Consider the following 14,365-nt stretch of genomic DNA (forward strand, 5'->3'; position numbering starts at 1 on the left):
AAGTTATTTTTAGCAATCCCGATCCTGGAGGCGTTTCTGAAAAGCTTTCACAACAATAAAAATAAACCACGCCAAAGTAAAAATGCAGACAATTAATTGAACCTTCATCAATAGCTTTTCTTTGATTCTTCATTGATCTACTCTTGAAAGTGGTAAGTTTTCACTGATAATGAGGTTGCTGTAAACTGCCCAATTTTTATTATATGTATAGTTTATCATTTGTATGCCGCACGCAATAAAATGTATCATAATTTGATGTTTGCGGTCGGCAAGTTTTGACTTTTCTTATACATATTCGAGCTTGTAAAATTATTATTTTTCATATATTGAAACGTGCGAGATTTGTTCATAACCAATCATTGAATTAAATGAATGATACATACTTTTCACCCAAACAAAAATAAATTCGTTTCCAGGAAGATGATTTAGAAAAAAAAATCTGCGTTGATGTGCATAAAATAATTTTTTGAGGCCTGTCGGAGAGAATTACAATGTCGTCCCCTGTTATGATGCAAATTGTGAACGGACTGAAGTCCCGAAACCCTGAAACAAGGGCTAAATCAGCCAAGGAGCTCCATCATTACGTAAGTCTAGCCAAATAATTGTTACTTAAAACCTTCAGTGAATCAATTTGTTCAATATGTATTTCAGGTCACGACTGAGTTGAGAGAAGTGTCTGTTGAAGAATGGACTGCGTTCATGGACGAGTTCAACAAACACATCCACGAGATGGTCAACAGCAAAGACACACACGAAAAACTTGGCGGCATCTCTGCCATGAGTATAAATTTAATTCTAAAATTTCATTGTAAATATTAATTAAAAATTATTTGCAGTATGCTTAATCAAAGGAGACGTAGGAAAAATCAACACGAGAATCAGCAGATTCGCCAACTATCTTCGAAATTTGTTGCCCTGCACAGACATCAATGTCATGCACATGGCAGTCAAGACTATGGGTCAAGTGGCTCTTGTGTCGGGCACCAGCACCACAGAATATTTTGAGTTTGAGATAAAACGGGCTTTTGAGTGGCTTGCTGGAGACAGAAATGAACACAAACGACTTGCTGCTGTGAGTTTATCTATTATAAATTTCATTTTTGAAAACGAAATATTTAAATTAATTATCATTTATTCAGGTCTTGGTTTTGAGAGAACTGGCAGTTTCTATGCCAACATTCTTCTATCAGCAAGTGCAGCAGTTTTTTGACTTGATTTTCAACGGCGTTAGAGACCCATACAAGACAATCAGAGAAGGCGCAGTCGAGGCCATTCGGGCCGCCCTGGTGGTGACTGCTCAGAGAGAAACAGCAAAGCAGGCTCAAAAACCTCTGTGGTACAAGCAGTGCTATGAAGAAGTCAAAACTGGATTTGAAGAGGCATCAACGAAAGGACGTAGTGGCGGCGGGGAGGAGAGGATTCATGGGTCTTTGTTGGTAATCAATGAGCTGATGAGGTGTGGCCACACAGAGTGGGAAAAGCAGTACGAAGGCCTCAAGGATAGAATCAAGTTTAAGCTTCCTTCACCCCAAACTGATGCTGTATGTTTATAAAGAAGTTATTGAAAAATAATATAATATATATTAATTTAGGAGCTTCTTGGTTTTGGGCTGAGGGTGAGACCGACGCCTACCGCAAAGTCTCCAGCGAATTCCCAACAAAACTGCCACAGGCTCATGGGCTTGAGTGAAAGTGCAGCTTGTCGACAGTTAATAGGAGAGAACTTTGACGAGATCTGCTTGCAAGCTTTGTACCATAGAAGTTCTCGTTCCCCTCACATCCAGTCTGCCCTGCTGAATTTGCTGCCGAGATTGGCTGCTTTCAACAAAGCAAAGTTTTCAAAAGAGTATCTCTTTTTAATCAGTTTTACATCATTTTTGACTCTTGGATCATTTAATCAGCCATTTAGCCGTGACTATGCATCACTTGCTTTTCTCCCTGCGATCAAGAGACAAAGATAGAGCCTTGGCTTTCACAACTATTGGCTTGATTGCTGTTGCTGTCGAAACAGATATTTTACCTTACTTACCAAAAGTAATGGAAGTTATCAAATCAGCTCTGCCTGCCAAGGTAAAATCGCCCATTATAAAACGGATAGGAATGAGGGATTTACATTTTTCAATATATTCTTAGGAGGGTAAGAAAAGGAGCTCGACGACTGACACACCCGTCCTGACAAAGCGTAGGAGCACCCAAGAACCATCGGTTCTATTTTGTGTAACTCTGTTGGGAGTTGCTCTTAGGACAGGACTAGAAGCTGAGGTAAATATTTTTGATTGAAAATTTCAGCTTATTAAATTTAAAACATTTTTCCCCAGATCAGAGACATTTTGGAGCAAATTTTGGCTACTGGCTTGAGCAGTGCTTTGACTACAGCCCTCCAAGAACTGGCTACAGCTATCCCATCTCTTCGCAGGGATATTTCTGATGGCCTTTTGCGCATGCTGTCGCTTGTCTTGATGAACCAACCTCTGCGCTATGGAAGTCTTTCGAGACATTCATCTCACTCGCCGCCACCTATTTCCCAAGATGCAACTGACACGGAGAGCACAATACTGGCTTTGAGAACTCTTGGAAGCTTCAACTTTGATGGTCAGAAAAACTGAAAATCTTTGCCACAAGCAATAGTTTTTATTCCGAATTTTTAATTTTCAGGACACTCATTGCTGCAGTTTGTTAGACGTTGTGCAGACCATTACTTAACAAGTGATAACACGCAAATTCGACTTGAGTCTGTTCGTACGTGCAGCCGACTTTTATGTCTTGCTCTTGAAGGACCACAAATGCATGCTTTGGAAACAACTGTGGCAGACGTGCTTGGAAAGTTGCTCGTTGTTGGCATTACCGACTCCGGTAAAATTTTTACCTCAAAGTGAATTTAACTATAATAAAATACAATTTTGTTTTCAGACGCTGAAGTTCGTTTTTGTGTGCTTGAGTCAATGGACGAGGCCTTTGATATGCACCTTGCGCAGGCTGAAAACCTGTCAGCACTGTTCATTGCCCTAAACGACGAGGCTTTTGAGGTCCGAGAGTTGGCAATGTGCCTTGTGGGTAGACTAAGCAACATGAACCCAGCCTACGTCAAACCTTCCTTGCGAATGACGTTGGTTCATCTTTTGACTGAGCTGAAACACAGCGGTTTGGGTCGGAACAAAGAGCAAGCGGCTCGAATGCTCAGCCTGCTGGTCAACTCTGCTCCTCGCCTAGTTCGACCGTACATGGAGTGCATTCTGAATGTGCTTGTACCCAAGTTGAGGGAACCTGAGCAAAATCCAGGAGTCCTTCTTGCTGTTCTCGCATGCATCGGGTACTTGGCCGAAGTTGGAGGCTCTGAGTTGGTGGCTTGGCTTCCTGAGATGCTGTCCTTGCTCTTAGAAATGTTAGGCGACGGAAGCAGCACTGAAAAACGAAGTGTCTCTTTATGGGTATAATAATATTAAAAAATTTAAATTTATTTTAAATAAATAAATATTTCTTTGAAGGTTTTGGGACAACTTGTGGAGGCTACCGGCTATGTCATCAGACCCTATTCGGAGTACCCAATTTTACTGGACACGCTTCTCTCCTTTTTGAAGACCGAGCAAAATCCTGCCATACGAAGAGAAACTCTCAGGGTACTTGGCCTCTTAGGTGCCTTGGATCCGTACAAACACAAAATGAACCTTGGCCAGATCGACGCCCAATCGGATGCAGCCGTTCTGCTCTCCATCACAGACCAGTCTGAGGCAGAATCGAGCCAGGACCTGAGTACCAGTGAAATGTTGGTTAACATGAGTTCAGCAACCTTGGAGGAATACTACCCTGCCATAGCCATTTCTACCCTAATGAGAATCATACGAGACCCGACCTTGGCTCAGCATCACACTATGGTCGTGCAGGCTGTTACTTTCATCTTCAAGAGCCTGGGCATAAAGTGTGTTCCGTACATTGCCCAGGTCATGCCTTCTCTTTTGCACGTGGTTCGAGTTGCAGAGGCCAACTTCCGAGAGTTCCTCTTCCAGCAGCTGGCTCAACTTATTGCTATTGTCAAGCAACATATCAGGCCATATCTGGACAACATTTTCGAGCTTATCAAAGTAAATTTTATAACCTGAATTCTGCATTATATTTCATAATATTAACTTGATTAAAATTTTCAGGAGTTTTGGATGGTTTCAACTAATTTGCAGTGCACCCTCATTCTGTTAATTGAGCACATCGCAGTTGCGCTCGGATCTGAATTTAAAGTTTATCTTCCCCAGCTAATACCCCAGATTCTTCGAGTTTTGACTCACGACAACAGCAAAGACCGTCAAGTAACTCTGAAACTGCTTATTGCTCTGCAGAAATTTGGTGGAACCTTGGACGAGCATATCCACCTGGTATTGCCTCCTGTTGTCCGATTGTTCGACTCGACAGACTGCCCGATAGCAGTTTGTAAAACTGCTTTGGAGACTGTTGATGTTCTGTCCGACTCCCTTAACTTCTCTGACTTGGCTTCAAGAATTATCCACCCTCTGGTCAGGGTGCTTGACAATTATCCCGAGTTGAGACCTTATGCAATGGAAACCTTGTGTGCCCTGGTCACACAACTCGGCAAAAAATACACTATTTTCATTCCACTGGTTCACAGGACATTGGCAAAGCATAAAATAGCTCACCAAAAATATGAAGTGCTTGCTTGCAGAGTAATAAGTGTAAGTTAAAAAAATTCTTCAGTTCAATATGTTTCTAATATTTTTTTTTTTTTTACAGAACTCAAGCTCGGCTGAAGAAGAGGAGTTTTTCCACTCAAAATCAGGTCTGTCTAGAAGCAAAAACAGGGAAAGTGACCTATCGTCCATGGACACGACCACCATTAAAAAGTTGAGCATGTCAGCTGCTGGCGCTGCAAAATTGCAAAGAGCTTGGGCTTCTACTCGCAGAGTCTCAAAAGATGATTGGATTGAGTGGTTGCGACGACTCAGCATAGAATTCCTAAAAGAATCACCGTCGCCTGTGATGAAGTTAGTAAAATTTCTTATATTGTTTAACACAATTTTACATTTTTCTTTTAGGTCTTGTTGGGTGCTGGCCCAGACATACTCTCAGTTGCCAAGAGATTTATTCAACGCTGCCTTTGTGTCGTGCTGGACACAACTCACTCAGAGCCAACAAGATGAACTCATCCAAAGTTTACAGCAGGCGCTTTTGGTCCCTGACCTGCCAGAAGTCACCCAAACTATCTTAAATTTGGCAGAGTTCATGGAGCATTGTGATAAAGTAAGTTGCAGCAGTTTTGATGTTCCATCCAATTAATGGTTGATTTTAGGGCCCACTGCCGATCAAATCACACATTTTGGGAGAACGGGCCATGCTCTGCAGAGCATACGCCAAAGCTCTTCATTACAAAGAAGAGGAGTTCCACAATGGGCCCAATAGCCAAGTGTTTGAGTCTCTTATTTCTATCAACAACAAACTGCAGCAGAAAGAGGCCGCCGCTGGTCTTCTTGAGTACGTCATCACTCACAAGGCAGGCGCCGATGTCAAAATTCAGGAGCGATGGCATGAAAAGTTACACAACTGGGAAAAAGCCCTGCACATGTACGAGGAAAAGTTGAAGGAAAAGAGTGACGACTTGGAATACTCGTTGGGGCAGATGCGCTGCCTTGAAGCGCTGGGAGAGTGGGGCCAACTGCACGAAGTGGCCAGTAGCCAATGGGGAAATGTTGAAGACATGGGAAAGCAGAAAATGGCCCGTATGGCTTCAGCGGCTGCTTGGGGACTTGGTCAGTGGGAGTCGATGGACCAGTATGTTGCATGCATTCCAAGGGACACCTTGGATGGAGCTTTTTATCGAGCAGTCTTGGCGGTTCATCGAGGCCAATACACATCAGCGCAACTGGTAAAATAAAATATTTTAGTGTATAATTCATTTACTATTGTTTTTTTGAAACAAACAGTTGATTGATTCTGCAAGAGACCTCATGGACACGGAACTCACTGCCATGGCAGGTGAATCGTACCAAAGAGCCTACGGTGCCATGGTGTCTTTACAAATGCTGGCCGAGCTGGAGGAAGTGGTGCTGTACAAGCTGATTCCTGAGAAACGCAGTTCTATCAGAAAAATGTGGTGGGATCGACTTCAGGTAGATAATGTAACCATGAAATCGGAAATTTTAACAGTTTGACTTAAATAAAGGGTTGTCAACGAGTTGTGGAGGACTGGCAGAAAATTATCCAAGTGCACTCTCTTGTTGTTACTCCACATGAGGATGTTTACACTTGGTTGAAGTATGCTTCTTTGTGCAGAAAATCTGGGAGGCTGGTATGAAGAAATATTTTACATTATTGATTTATCGTTATAAATTAAATAAATTTTAGATGCTCTCGCACAAAACTCTCACTCTTTTGCTTGGAACTGATCCGAGCCTTCAGCCAGATCAGCCTTTACCTGCAAATCATCCGCAAGTCACCTTCGCATACACAAAACACATGTGGATGTCTGGCAAGAAAGAAGAGGCATTTAAGTACAACTAAATTGTTTTTTTTTTTAAGTGTTGTAATAAAAATTTTTTTGTAGTCAATTGCACAGATTTGTGCAGTCAACACTGAACCCTCTGTCAACACAAATTATTGTGCAGGATGATGCAAAAATGCAAGATCGTCGTCGACGTCTCTTGGCCAGGTGTTACTTGAAACTTGGCGAATGGCAGGAGTCCATTCAGGGCATCAACGAAGAGTCCATTCCAGCCGTTTTGCAATATTATGCAGCAGCCACAGACCACGACGGTGGCTGGTACAAGGCCTGGCATGCCTGGGCCTATATGAACTTTGAGACAGTGCTGTTTTACAAACAGCAGCAACAAACAGTAGTTGGTGAAGGGCCGCCCCCTAAACCAATTATGGTAAAATAAAATTTTTGAATCAATACAATTATTTAATAAATAATTATAAAATATAATTTGAAATTTTAGATTTCAAAAATTCTGAGAGGAGCTAAAAGAGTAAAATTTAATTATGTGTGGTTCTTTGCTATTTTAAAATTTTGTATGTACCAGATTAAATATTTTTGCGTGGCTTTTTCAGAGTTCCGAGGCGCTCATGGACATAACAAAGAATGCAGTCCAGGGCTTCTTCCGCTCCATCTCACTTTCCCACGGCAGTTCTTTGCAAGACACACTTCGACTTCTAACACTTTGGTTTGACTATGGTCAGTGGCCACCAGTCTATGAAGCCCTTGTCGAAGGCTTGCGTACTATAGAGATTGACACCTGGCTTCAAGTGATCCCTCAGCTGATTGCCCGAATCGACACACCTCGTGCCCAGGTGGGCCGACTCATTCATCATCTGCTCATGGACATTGGCAAACACCACCCCCAAGCCCTGGTTTACCCACTGACGGTAGCTTGCAAGTCCGCTAGCACCGCTCGACGAAACGCAGCCAACAAACTTCTGAAGAACATGTGCGAGCATAGCCCTGGCCTGGTCCAACAGGCTGTCATGGTGATTTGATTAATTTGCAAAGTGAAACTCATTCAAGCCATTTTCTGTTTCCAGGTTTCAGATGAACTCATCAGGGTAGCTATTTTGTGGCATGAACTTTGGCACGAAGGTCTTGAGGAGGCCAGCAGGCTTTACTTTGGAGAAAGGAACGTGAAAGGGATGTTTGAGAAGCTGGAGCCACTGCATGCAATGATTCAGAAAGGCCCGCAAACTTTGAAGGAAACTTCATTCAACCAAGCGTACGGCCGTGATTTGCAAGACGCCCAAGAATGGTGTGGCAGATACAAGGTGAGCCTGATTGAGTTTTCACTTGGGTGAATTTTCATTGTGATATTTGATAATTTTATTTTAAAATGTAATTCCACCAAGTAAGTCATAAACAAAACATTGCGATTTTATTTGCAGGTTTCGGGAAATGTGCGAGACCTTAATCAAGCCTGGGATCTTTACTACCACGTGTTCAGGCGCATATCACGTCAGTTGCCGCAACTGACAAGTCTTGAGCTGCATTATGTTTCTCCGAAACTTCTTCTGTGCCAAGACCTGGAGTTGGCTGTGCCAGGTTCTTACAGCCCAAACCAACCACCTGTCAGAATCGCGTGCATCAAGTCATCACTGCAAGTCATCACATCCAAGCAGCGCCCCAGGAAGCTCACCATCAAAGGTTCCAACGGCAAGGAGTACATGTTCTTACTCAAGGGACACGAGGATCTGCGCCAGGATGAGCGAGTGATGCAGCTTTTCGGCTTGGTCAACACCCTGCTCATAAATGACCCTGACACCTTTAGGAGGAACCTTACTATTCAGGTATGGATAAGTCAAGAAAAAATGAAGAGTGGATCATTTTCTTAAATGCATTTACAGAGATATGCTGTGATACCGTTGTCAACCAACAGTGGCCTGATTGGATGGGTGCCTCATTGTGACACCCTGCATACCCTAATCAGAGACTATAGAGAAAAGAAAAAGATTCTTCTCAACATCGAGCACAGGATAATGCTTAGGGTAGAATAAAAGAAAAAGAAAACTGAAAAATTGTAACTATTTAAAATTTTAGATGGCACCGGATTACGATCATTTAACGTTAATGCAGAAGGTTGAAGTTTTCGAACATGCTCTGGTCAGCACTCAGGTACATCTCGTATATTTTTTTTCATGGATTTTAAATTCTAAAACTTCTTTTCTCTTGATTAGGGCGACGACCTTGCTCGGCTCTTGTGGTTGAAATCTCCCTCCTCTGAGGTTTGGTTTGATCGACGCACCAACTACACCCGTTCATTGGCAGTCATGTCCATGGTTGGCTACATTCTTGGCCTGGGCGACCGCCACCCGTCCAATTTGATGCTGGACAGACTCAGCGGCAAAATCCTCCACATCGATTTTGGGGACTGCTTCGAAGTTGCTATGACTAGGGAGAAATTCCCAGAGAAGATCCCTTTCAGGCTGACGAGAATGCTGATCAACGCGATGGAAGTGACAGGCATCGAAGGCACCTATCGACGAACTTGCGAGTCTGTCCTCAATGTGCTTAGACGGAACAAGGACAGTTTGATGGCAGTGCTTGAGGCATTTGTTTACGACCCGCTCCTCAACTGGCGTTTAATGGACAGGTTAGTTACTCTACTTCATTAATCTTATGAAAAACTACTTAATATTGTTACATCAGTGCCACAACCAAAACTAAAACCACTCGACCAAAAACTGGCGAACCATCAGACATGATGCCATCATCTCAGGAGACAGCCGATTTGATGGAGGAAGCTGCAGTCAGTTTGGGGGTTTCACAATCAAATGCCAAGAAGAATATGACGGGAAGTCTGGATAACGGAGAAGGTGGGTGAAATTTTCATTGTATTGTGAAAAAGACTTTAAATTAATTAAATTCCAGAGGGTGCCCAAAACAAGAAGGCGTTGCAAATCATCACCCGAGTGAGGGATAAGCTGACAGGCCGAGACTTTTCGCATGAGTCAGAGGTGCTGACGGTTCAGCAGCAAGTAGATTTGTTGGTTCAGCAAGCAACCTCAAATGAGAACCTTTGCCAATGTTACATTGGATGGTCAGTAAAATTTTACAAAAAAAAAAAAAATGTGCAATTAATTATAATATTGTTACAGGTGTCCTTTTTGGTAAAGCTTTTGCTACACTTCTTTTATACACACATGCGCTTAAGGCTCACTTTTAAACAGTGACAACGGAGTTAAAGTAATTTAATAATTTTTGGTTATGTAGATTGTTGTAGATAAATAAAGAAGACTTAATGCTTTCAAATCATATATATCCTAGAGCTTTATTTTTGAATTTTGCCAATGAAACAATCATGATAATTAATAACATTTTTGCAATTTGGGGTGTGACACTTACAGAGGAGACTAATACATAATATCACGGAGCTCAGATTGAAACACGATTGCGCTGAAATGAAACAAACATAAGAGAATCTGGTCAAATTTCTTAAGATTACATAAAAAATCTAAAAATTATCAGCTGCTCCAAAGATACAACCAGATCGGTATAATTCCGTGTCACAAATAATTATTGAGATTCCCGTTGATTGGAATGTATTAAGATTTTGCGGGTTTTCTTATATTTTGATCCAATTTGCAAAAATCTTGACTGCGGACAAGAGCATGTAGTGCGCACCGAGGCTACTAGTGCCTGTCCCATCGACTCTCTCCACCTCTTATCAGATACATCATAGTGAGATAATACTTGGTGCTATACATACACATGTTAAGAGTTAAATACAAGCAGTAGTAGTTTTGCAGTTACATGAGATCAATTTTTATCTTTGGATATTTCTTGTTTTTTTTCTTTTTGCGTGGTTGTCTTGGCGTTTAGTATGCGCGCAGTGCTCAAATTAAGAGGCAATAATCACTCGCTCTATCAGTGGCCAGTCCAGTTTGGATAAAACAATTTACTGACAAAAACGAGATTTGAAAAAATTTAGTCACAACGATTTAAAGGAATAAAACTTTCTGGCAAATTTAAAAAATCAATTAGAGATTCAAAAGTTTTTGTAAATAAATATATAGATTTAAAAAAGACATAATTTCTATTAATTAGAGAATCTTTGACTGACCACTCATCTCTCAGACAGCATCATTCCTTGAAATAAAAATATCAGCCTACAATGCCAATAATCTCTTCAAACCGTATTTACAAGAATGAACAGACTGGCAAGCTCCGACGTCTTGAAGCTTTAGGTGTACATCAACGATAATTACATTTACTCAACTCAGGATAAATTATCAGAATTGTGAAAACAATAACAAAGCTTTCTCCAGATCACAGAAAAGAAATAAAAAGAGAAAGCAGCGTCTCGCGGGTAAGCGACTAGAAACAGAAAACATCAACCGTATTGGACAAGCATGTGATTTTCAAGCTTCAGCAACGAAATGGGGCGTACAGTGATTTTTATCCTCTTTTTCAGTGTAGTTTTGTAATTAATTAATTTTTTTTTCTTAATTAACCATCTTAATTTAGGTTTATATTCAATGCGGCTTGCTCGTGCTTGCTTGCATTCACTCTGCTGGCTCACTCCTCTCCAATCACTTGGCAGGGATGGGGACTGGGGGAGGGTTGCTGGCAGGCAGCGGCCTTCGACGTGCCAGTTTGGACCGGATCTGTCCGGCCAGCAGGGGGTTTATCGCGTACAACCAGTCATGAACCTCACGGTCCGTCAGAGTCTGCAGCAGGTAGCCTCTGTGCTTGGTTACAACGCTGAAAATTGATCAAATAGTATGTTTTCGTTAATGACAAGGCATCAGTGAAGTACCTGAATGTGTTGGGAACTTTGACCATAGCCTGCTGGTCTTCAGAGTACTCGACCTGCGCCGTAGCAAGGTTAATGAGGCCCCGCTCAACGGCATCCTTCTCGTCTCTGAATATGAACACGTAAGGCCTCCTCACCACCTTTGCAAAAATCATTGATTTGAAAAGACTTGAATTTTTTTAACATTTGCGCAGCATACCACCCATCTCTTCTTCCAACCATTGGTCTTCTCCTCGAGAATATTGAGGTAGCCTTTCCTGGAGACGACAGGACTCACCCTGATCTCCTCGCTCTCAGGCACGTACAGCACCAGACCCGAGTTGGGACTTCCCAAAGGACTATCCAGTGGGTCAGGCAACGCAGCACGCGGCAGCTTTTCAGGAGAAGGCAGCCTGAACCAATAAATTAAAATCAGGAAAATTGAGACAAAAAATATTAAATTTTCTGTGAATTTTCCCAAAAACTTATTTTCAGGAAGCAAGATTTTTTCAATTCTACAGTAGTAAAAATGCTACACAAATATTTTTGGTGCTACAAAATTTTGGAAAGCAAAAATTGATCAGAATCAGAAAAGTTGATAGGCCAAAATGTTGAAGATAATTATGGCCACTCAAAAGTGAGCAACAAAAAATAGTGTCCAAACTAACCATGACAATATGTGTGGGCGAATAGGCAGGTAGAGCAAACGTTTTGACAGTCCTCTGTGAAACAAAATACTCGTAATAAGCGAATTTTCATGCACGCCAATCAAAACTTAATTAGCAAAGAAATATCAAAAATCCAACACCAGAGTAAAGAAAATTTGTTCAAAAAAAGTTTCAGGACTGACTCTTGTGAGACGCTGGAGGCCATGGACATCATGCTGCAGCTCATGTCTGAAGTTTCATCCATGGGAGAGGCCTCTCCCTGCTTGGTTTCGGGCAGCTCCTTCATTGACCTGCCCTGGATGAGTCGCACGCACTTCTGGGTAAGTTCACGCTCCTTGTCGGTCATTTGCCACGGTTCATAGACATCTTTACTAGGCGAGCGAACCATGGTCACAGGCGGCCCTGGACTCATGCGACCCTCGTTTGTGGCCTTAGCAACCATGTTGCACACCTCCTATTCAAAAAAAATTATTCCAGATTTTTTTCTTTTCAAATTTATTACAAATTAAAATTAAAAATGAAAATTAGCTCTAACCTTCTCGGACTTGTTCAGCTCGTGTGTACGTTGCGGCTGGCGGTCAATGCCGAGGCGCTCCCTCAGCAGAAGAAGATGCCTAACCTTCTCAACCTCCTGCAGCCTTGTCAGTTTTTCCAGTTCCCATTGGTGGTCGAAAATGAGCGAGTCACCTCGAGGTCTCCAGCCATGCAGATTCTCTTCGCCCCTCACATATGTGGAGCTTGTGTCCAGCACTCGGCGCTGACGCCTTTGCACTCCTATATTGTTTGGCAATATTTTAGTTTTGGTAGAGTGGTTTCATACAATCAGTTTCCGGTTGAAATTTCAAATTTGTTATAAACTAAAAGCCGTGAAATATTAGCTTGCAAGTACACCTGGGGCAAGTTAGCGCCAGCAGGGGTGCAAAAAACCACTATGGTATTTATGATAATGAACGTTTAAAAAAACTTGTATTTACTTAACTTATCTTCAAGATTTTTAAAAATTGACTCAATATTAATGATAATCATGCTGAATATTTAATACAATAATGATGTTAAAAAATGAAATTATTTTTCAGCATTAAGGCTTGCAGTTCATCAAAAAATGTCATAACTACATGCCTTTTATAAAAAAAAAAAAAAAAAAAAAAAAAAAAAATATACATTACCTTAAATAGAAAAAGATGCATAATATAAAATATTGAGAATTTCAAGCAATTAAAATAATTATTTGCGTAATTTCTTATCCTCAAAAAACAGTCTTCAACATTTAATACTTAAAGTTAAATCAAATTAAAGATTAAAAAACGTTTTCTACTGCTCGTGACGGTGCTCTAGGTGCAGGCAGGACTGGCCCATCCAAAATCCATTAATGCATTTCCATTCAGGGACATCAGTCTGCCTAACAGAGTGCTGACTCTGTCTGCTCATGCTACAGGCACTAGGGTTCCACAAAACGGACAAACCTGGGCTACCTGCTTCTGAAGCACGCTTCAAAACAAGCTCATACACTCCAGACAGTCTGTTGGCTTCAGTGTTCTTGTAGTTACCGCTGAACAGATGCTTCAGCGAACGCGGTCCAGTCCTTGCATCTCGGCCGTACAAAACCATGCTAAGGTCCTTGGTGACAATCACCGGACGTCCACAATTCTCCAACTGAACATACAAAGCAATATATAGCAATTTTATCCAGTAAAAAAAATACTATTAATTAATTTTACCTCCATATATGCAGAAATAGTCATGAAAATGTGCTCTCCATTAGCAGTAACCCTGTTAAGAAGAGGAGAGTTGTGCAGCGACGAGTCCCAGGCTGCTTCGAACCGGAACATCTGTCGGTCGTCTCCAGGGATTTCAATGATCTCTCCTGGGAATAAGCCAAGGGACAGCACTGAGCTGTCATTGTCCTCCTCCTCGGGTTCAGGTGTGTTTCTAATGCGGCCTACAACAAGCTCGCGAACATCACGCCACCTCAGCTCGGCAGCGTGCTCATGGACAATAGTGATACGGAGACGACGCTGGATACCCTGATGCAGCAAGAAAAGACCTCTGCATGGCAGGTCATCGCTGTGCTCTACAACGCAGGGCACGTACTCGCCACTAGGAGCTGTAACAAGAGGCCAAAAAATTCAGTCAAAATAACTTTGGCTGTTTCATTTAAAATTTGAGAGTTCCATGAATTTTTTTTTTTATACAGAATTTAAGAAAGCAAGAATAATTATGGAAGTTTTTGTTTTAAGTCATACTTGGGTACAAATCTTTATGAAAATAATTAATAAAATTAAAATATCTTGTAACTGTTTCAACTCACCAAGCTCGCAAATTTCAAACCAGACAAGCACATCGTACTTGGCGTGCACATGGCTGGTGCTGGGCGAAGGCAGTGCTCCAAACTTAGGTGACCTCACAGGCTGGCTGATGGGGATGTGCGGTGGCAGCATTCTGCGCGGTGGTTGGCGTCCACTAAAGGCGTTACAACTG

The 14,365-nt window shown here is 41.8% G+C and overlaps 2 protein-coding genes across 16 annotated transcripts in view; one reads left to right on the forward strand and one right to left on the reverse strand.

Moving 5' to 3' along the window:
* On the forward strand, positions 1-9,743 carry LOC132197676 (serine/threonine-protein kinase mTOR). The gene is made up of 29 exons (XM_059621106.1): positions 1-152; positions 417-584; positions 652-781; positions 837-1,072; positions 1,140-1,541; positions 1,593-1,846; positions 1,902-2,070; positions 2,134-2,262; positions 2,319-2,592; positions 2,656-2,853; positions 2,911-3,428; positions 3,486-4,079; positions 4,143-4,679; positions 4,738-4,988; positions 5,040-5,244; positions 5,294-5,866; positions 5,925-6,110; positions 6,164-6,289; positions 6,346-6,491; positions 6,545-6,869; positions 7,051-7,467; positions 7,522-7,755; positions 7,873-8,274; positions 8,332-8,472; positions 8,525-8,599; positions 8,662-9,077; positions 9,134-9,300; positions 9,356-9,524; positions 9,583-9,743. The coding sequence occupies exons 2-29, from the start codon at positions 492-494 to the stop codon at positions 9,596-9,598; spliced, it is 7,383 nt and encodes a 2,460-aa protein (XP_059477089.1). The 5' UTR covers positions 1-152; positions 417-491; the 3' UTR covers positions 9,599-9,743.
* Positions 9,727-14,365, reverse strand: part of LOC132197677 (kinesin-like protein unc-104) — a 27,364-nt gene continuing 22,725 nt past the window's right edge. For 6 of the 15 annotated variants that reach the window (XM_059621112.1, XM_059621109.1, XM_059621118.1 and 3 more), the window contains 9 exons: positions 14,196-14,362; positions 13,606-13,991; positions 13,351-13,540; positions 12,423-12,661; positions 12,070-12,341; positions 11,888-11,941; positions 11,440-11,632; positions 11,244-11,380; positions 9,727-11,188 (listed from right to left, as the gene is read on the reverse strand). In XM_059621112.1, coding sequence (XP_059477095.1) covers positions 11,017-11,188; positions 11,244-11,380; positions 11,440-11,632; positions 11,888-11,941; positions 12,070-12,341; positions 12,423-12,661; positions 13,351-13,540; positions 13,606-13,991; positions 14,196-14,362 — 1,810 coding nt within the window. In that variant the 3' untranslated portion in view covers positions 9,727-11,016. The remainder of the gene's footprint in view (positions 11,189-11,243; positions 11,381-11,439; positions 11,633-11,887; positions 11,942-12,069; positions 12,342-12,422; positions 12,662-13,350; positions 13,541-13,605; positions 13,992-14,195; positions 14,363-14,365) is intronic. The other 9 variants (XM_059621123.1, XM_059621119.1, XM_059621115.1 and 6 more) reach the window with 4 other exon arrangements.

The sequence above is a fragment of the Neocloeon triangulifer genome, unplaced genomic scaffold, assembly GCF_031216515.1.
Source record: "Neocloeon triangulifer isolate White Clay Creek 2 clone unplaced genomic scaffold, ASM3121651v1 ptg000012l, whole genome shotgun sequence".
Classification (NCBI taxonomy): Eukaryota; Metazoa; Arthropoda; class Insecta; order Ephemeroptera; family Baetidae; genus Neocloeon; species Neocloeon triangulifer.

Bases quoted from the DNA above. Each gene is read 5' to 3' on its own strand.
- LOC132197676 (XM_059621106.1), top strand. From the start codon at position 492: ATGTCGTCCCCTGTTATGATGCAAATTGTGAACGGACTGAAGTCCCGA. The intron at 6,492-6,544 runs GTACAACTAAAT...ATTTTTTTGTAG, and splicing joins AAGAAAGAAGAGGCATTTAA to TCAATTGCACAGATTTGTGC. The intron at 9,078-9,133 runs GTTAGTTACTCT...TTGTTACATCAG, and splicing joins AACTGGCGTTTAATGGACAG to TGCCACAACCAAAACTAAAA.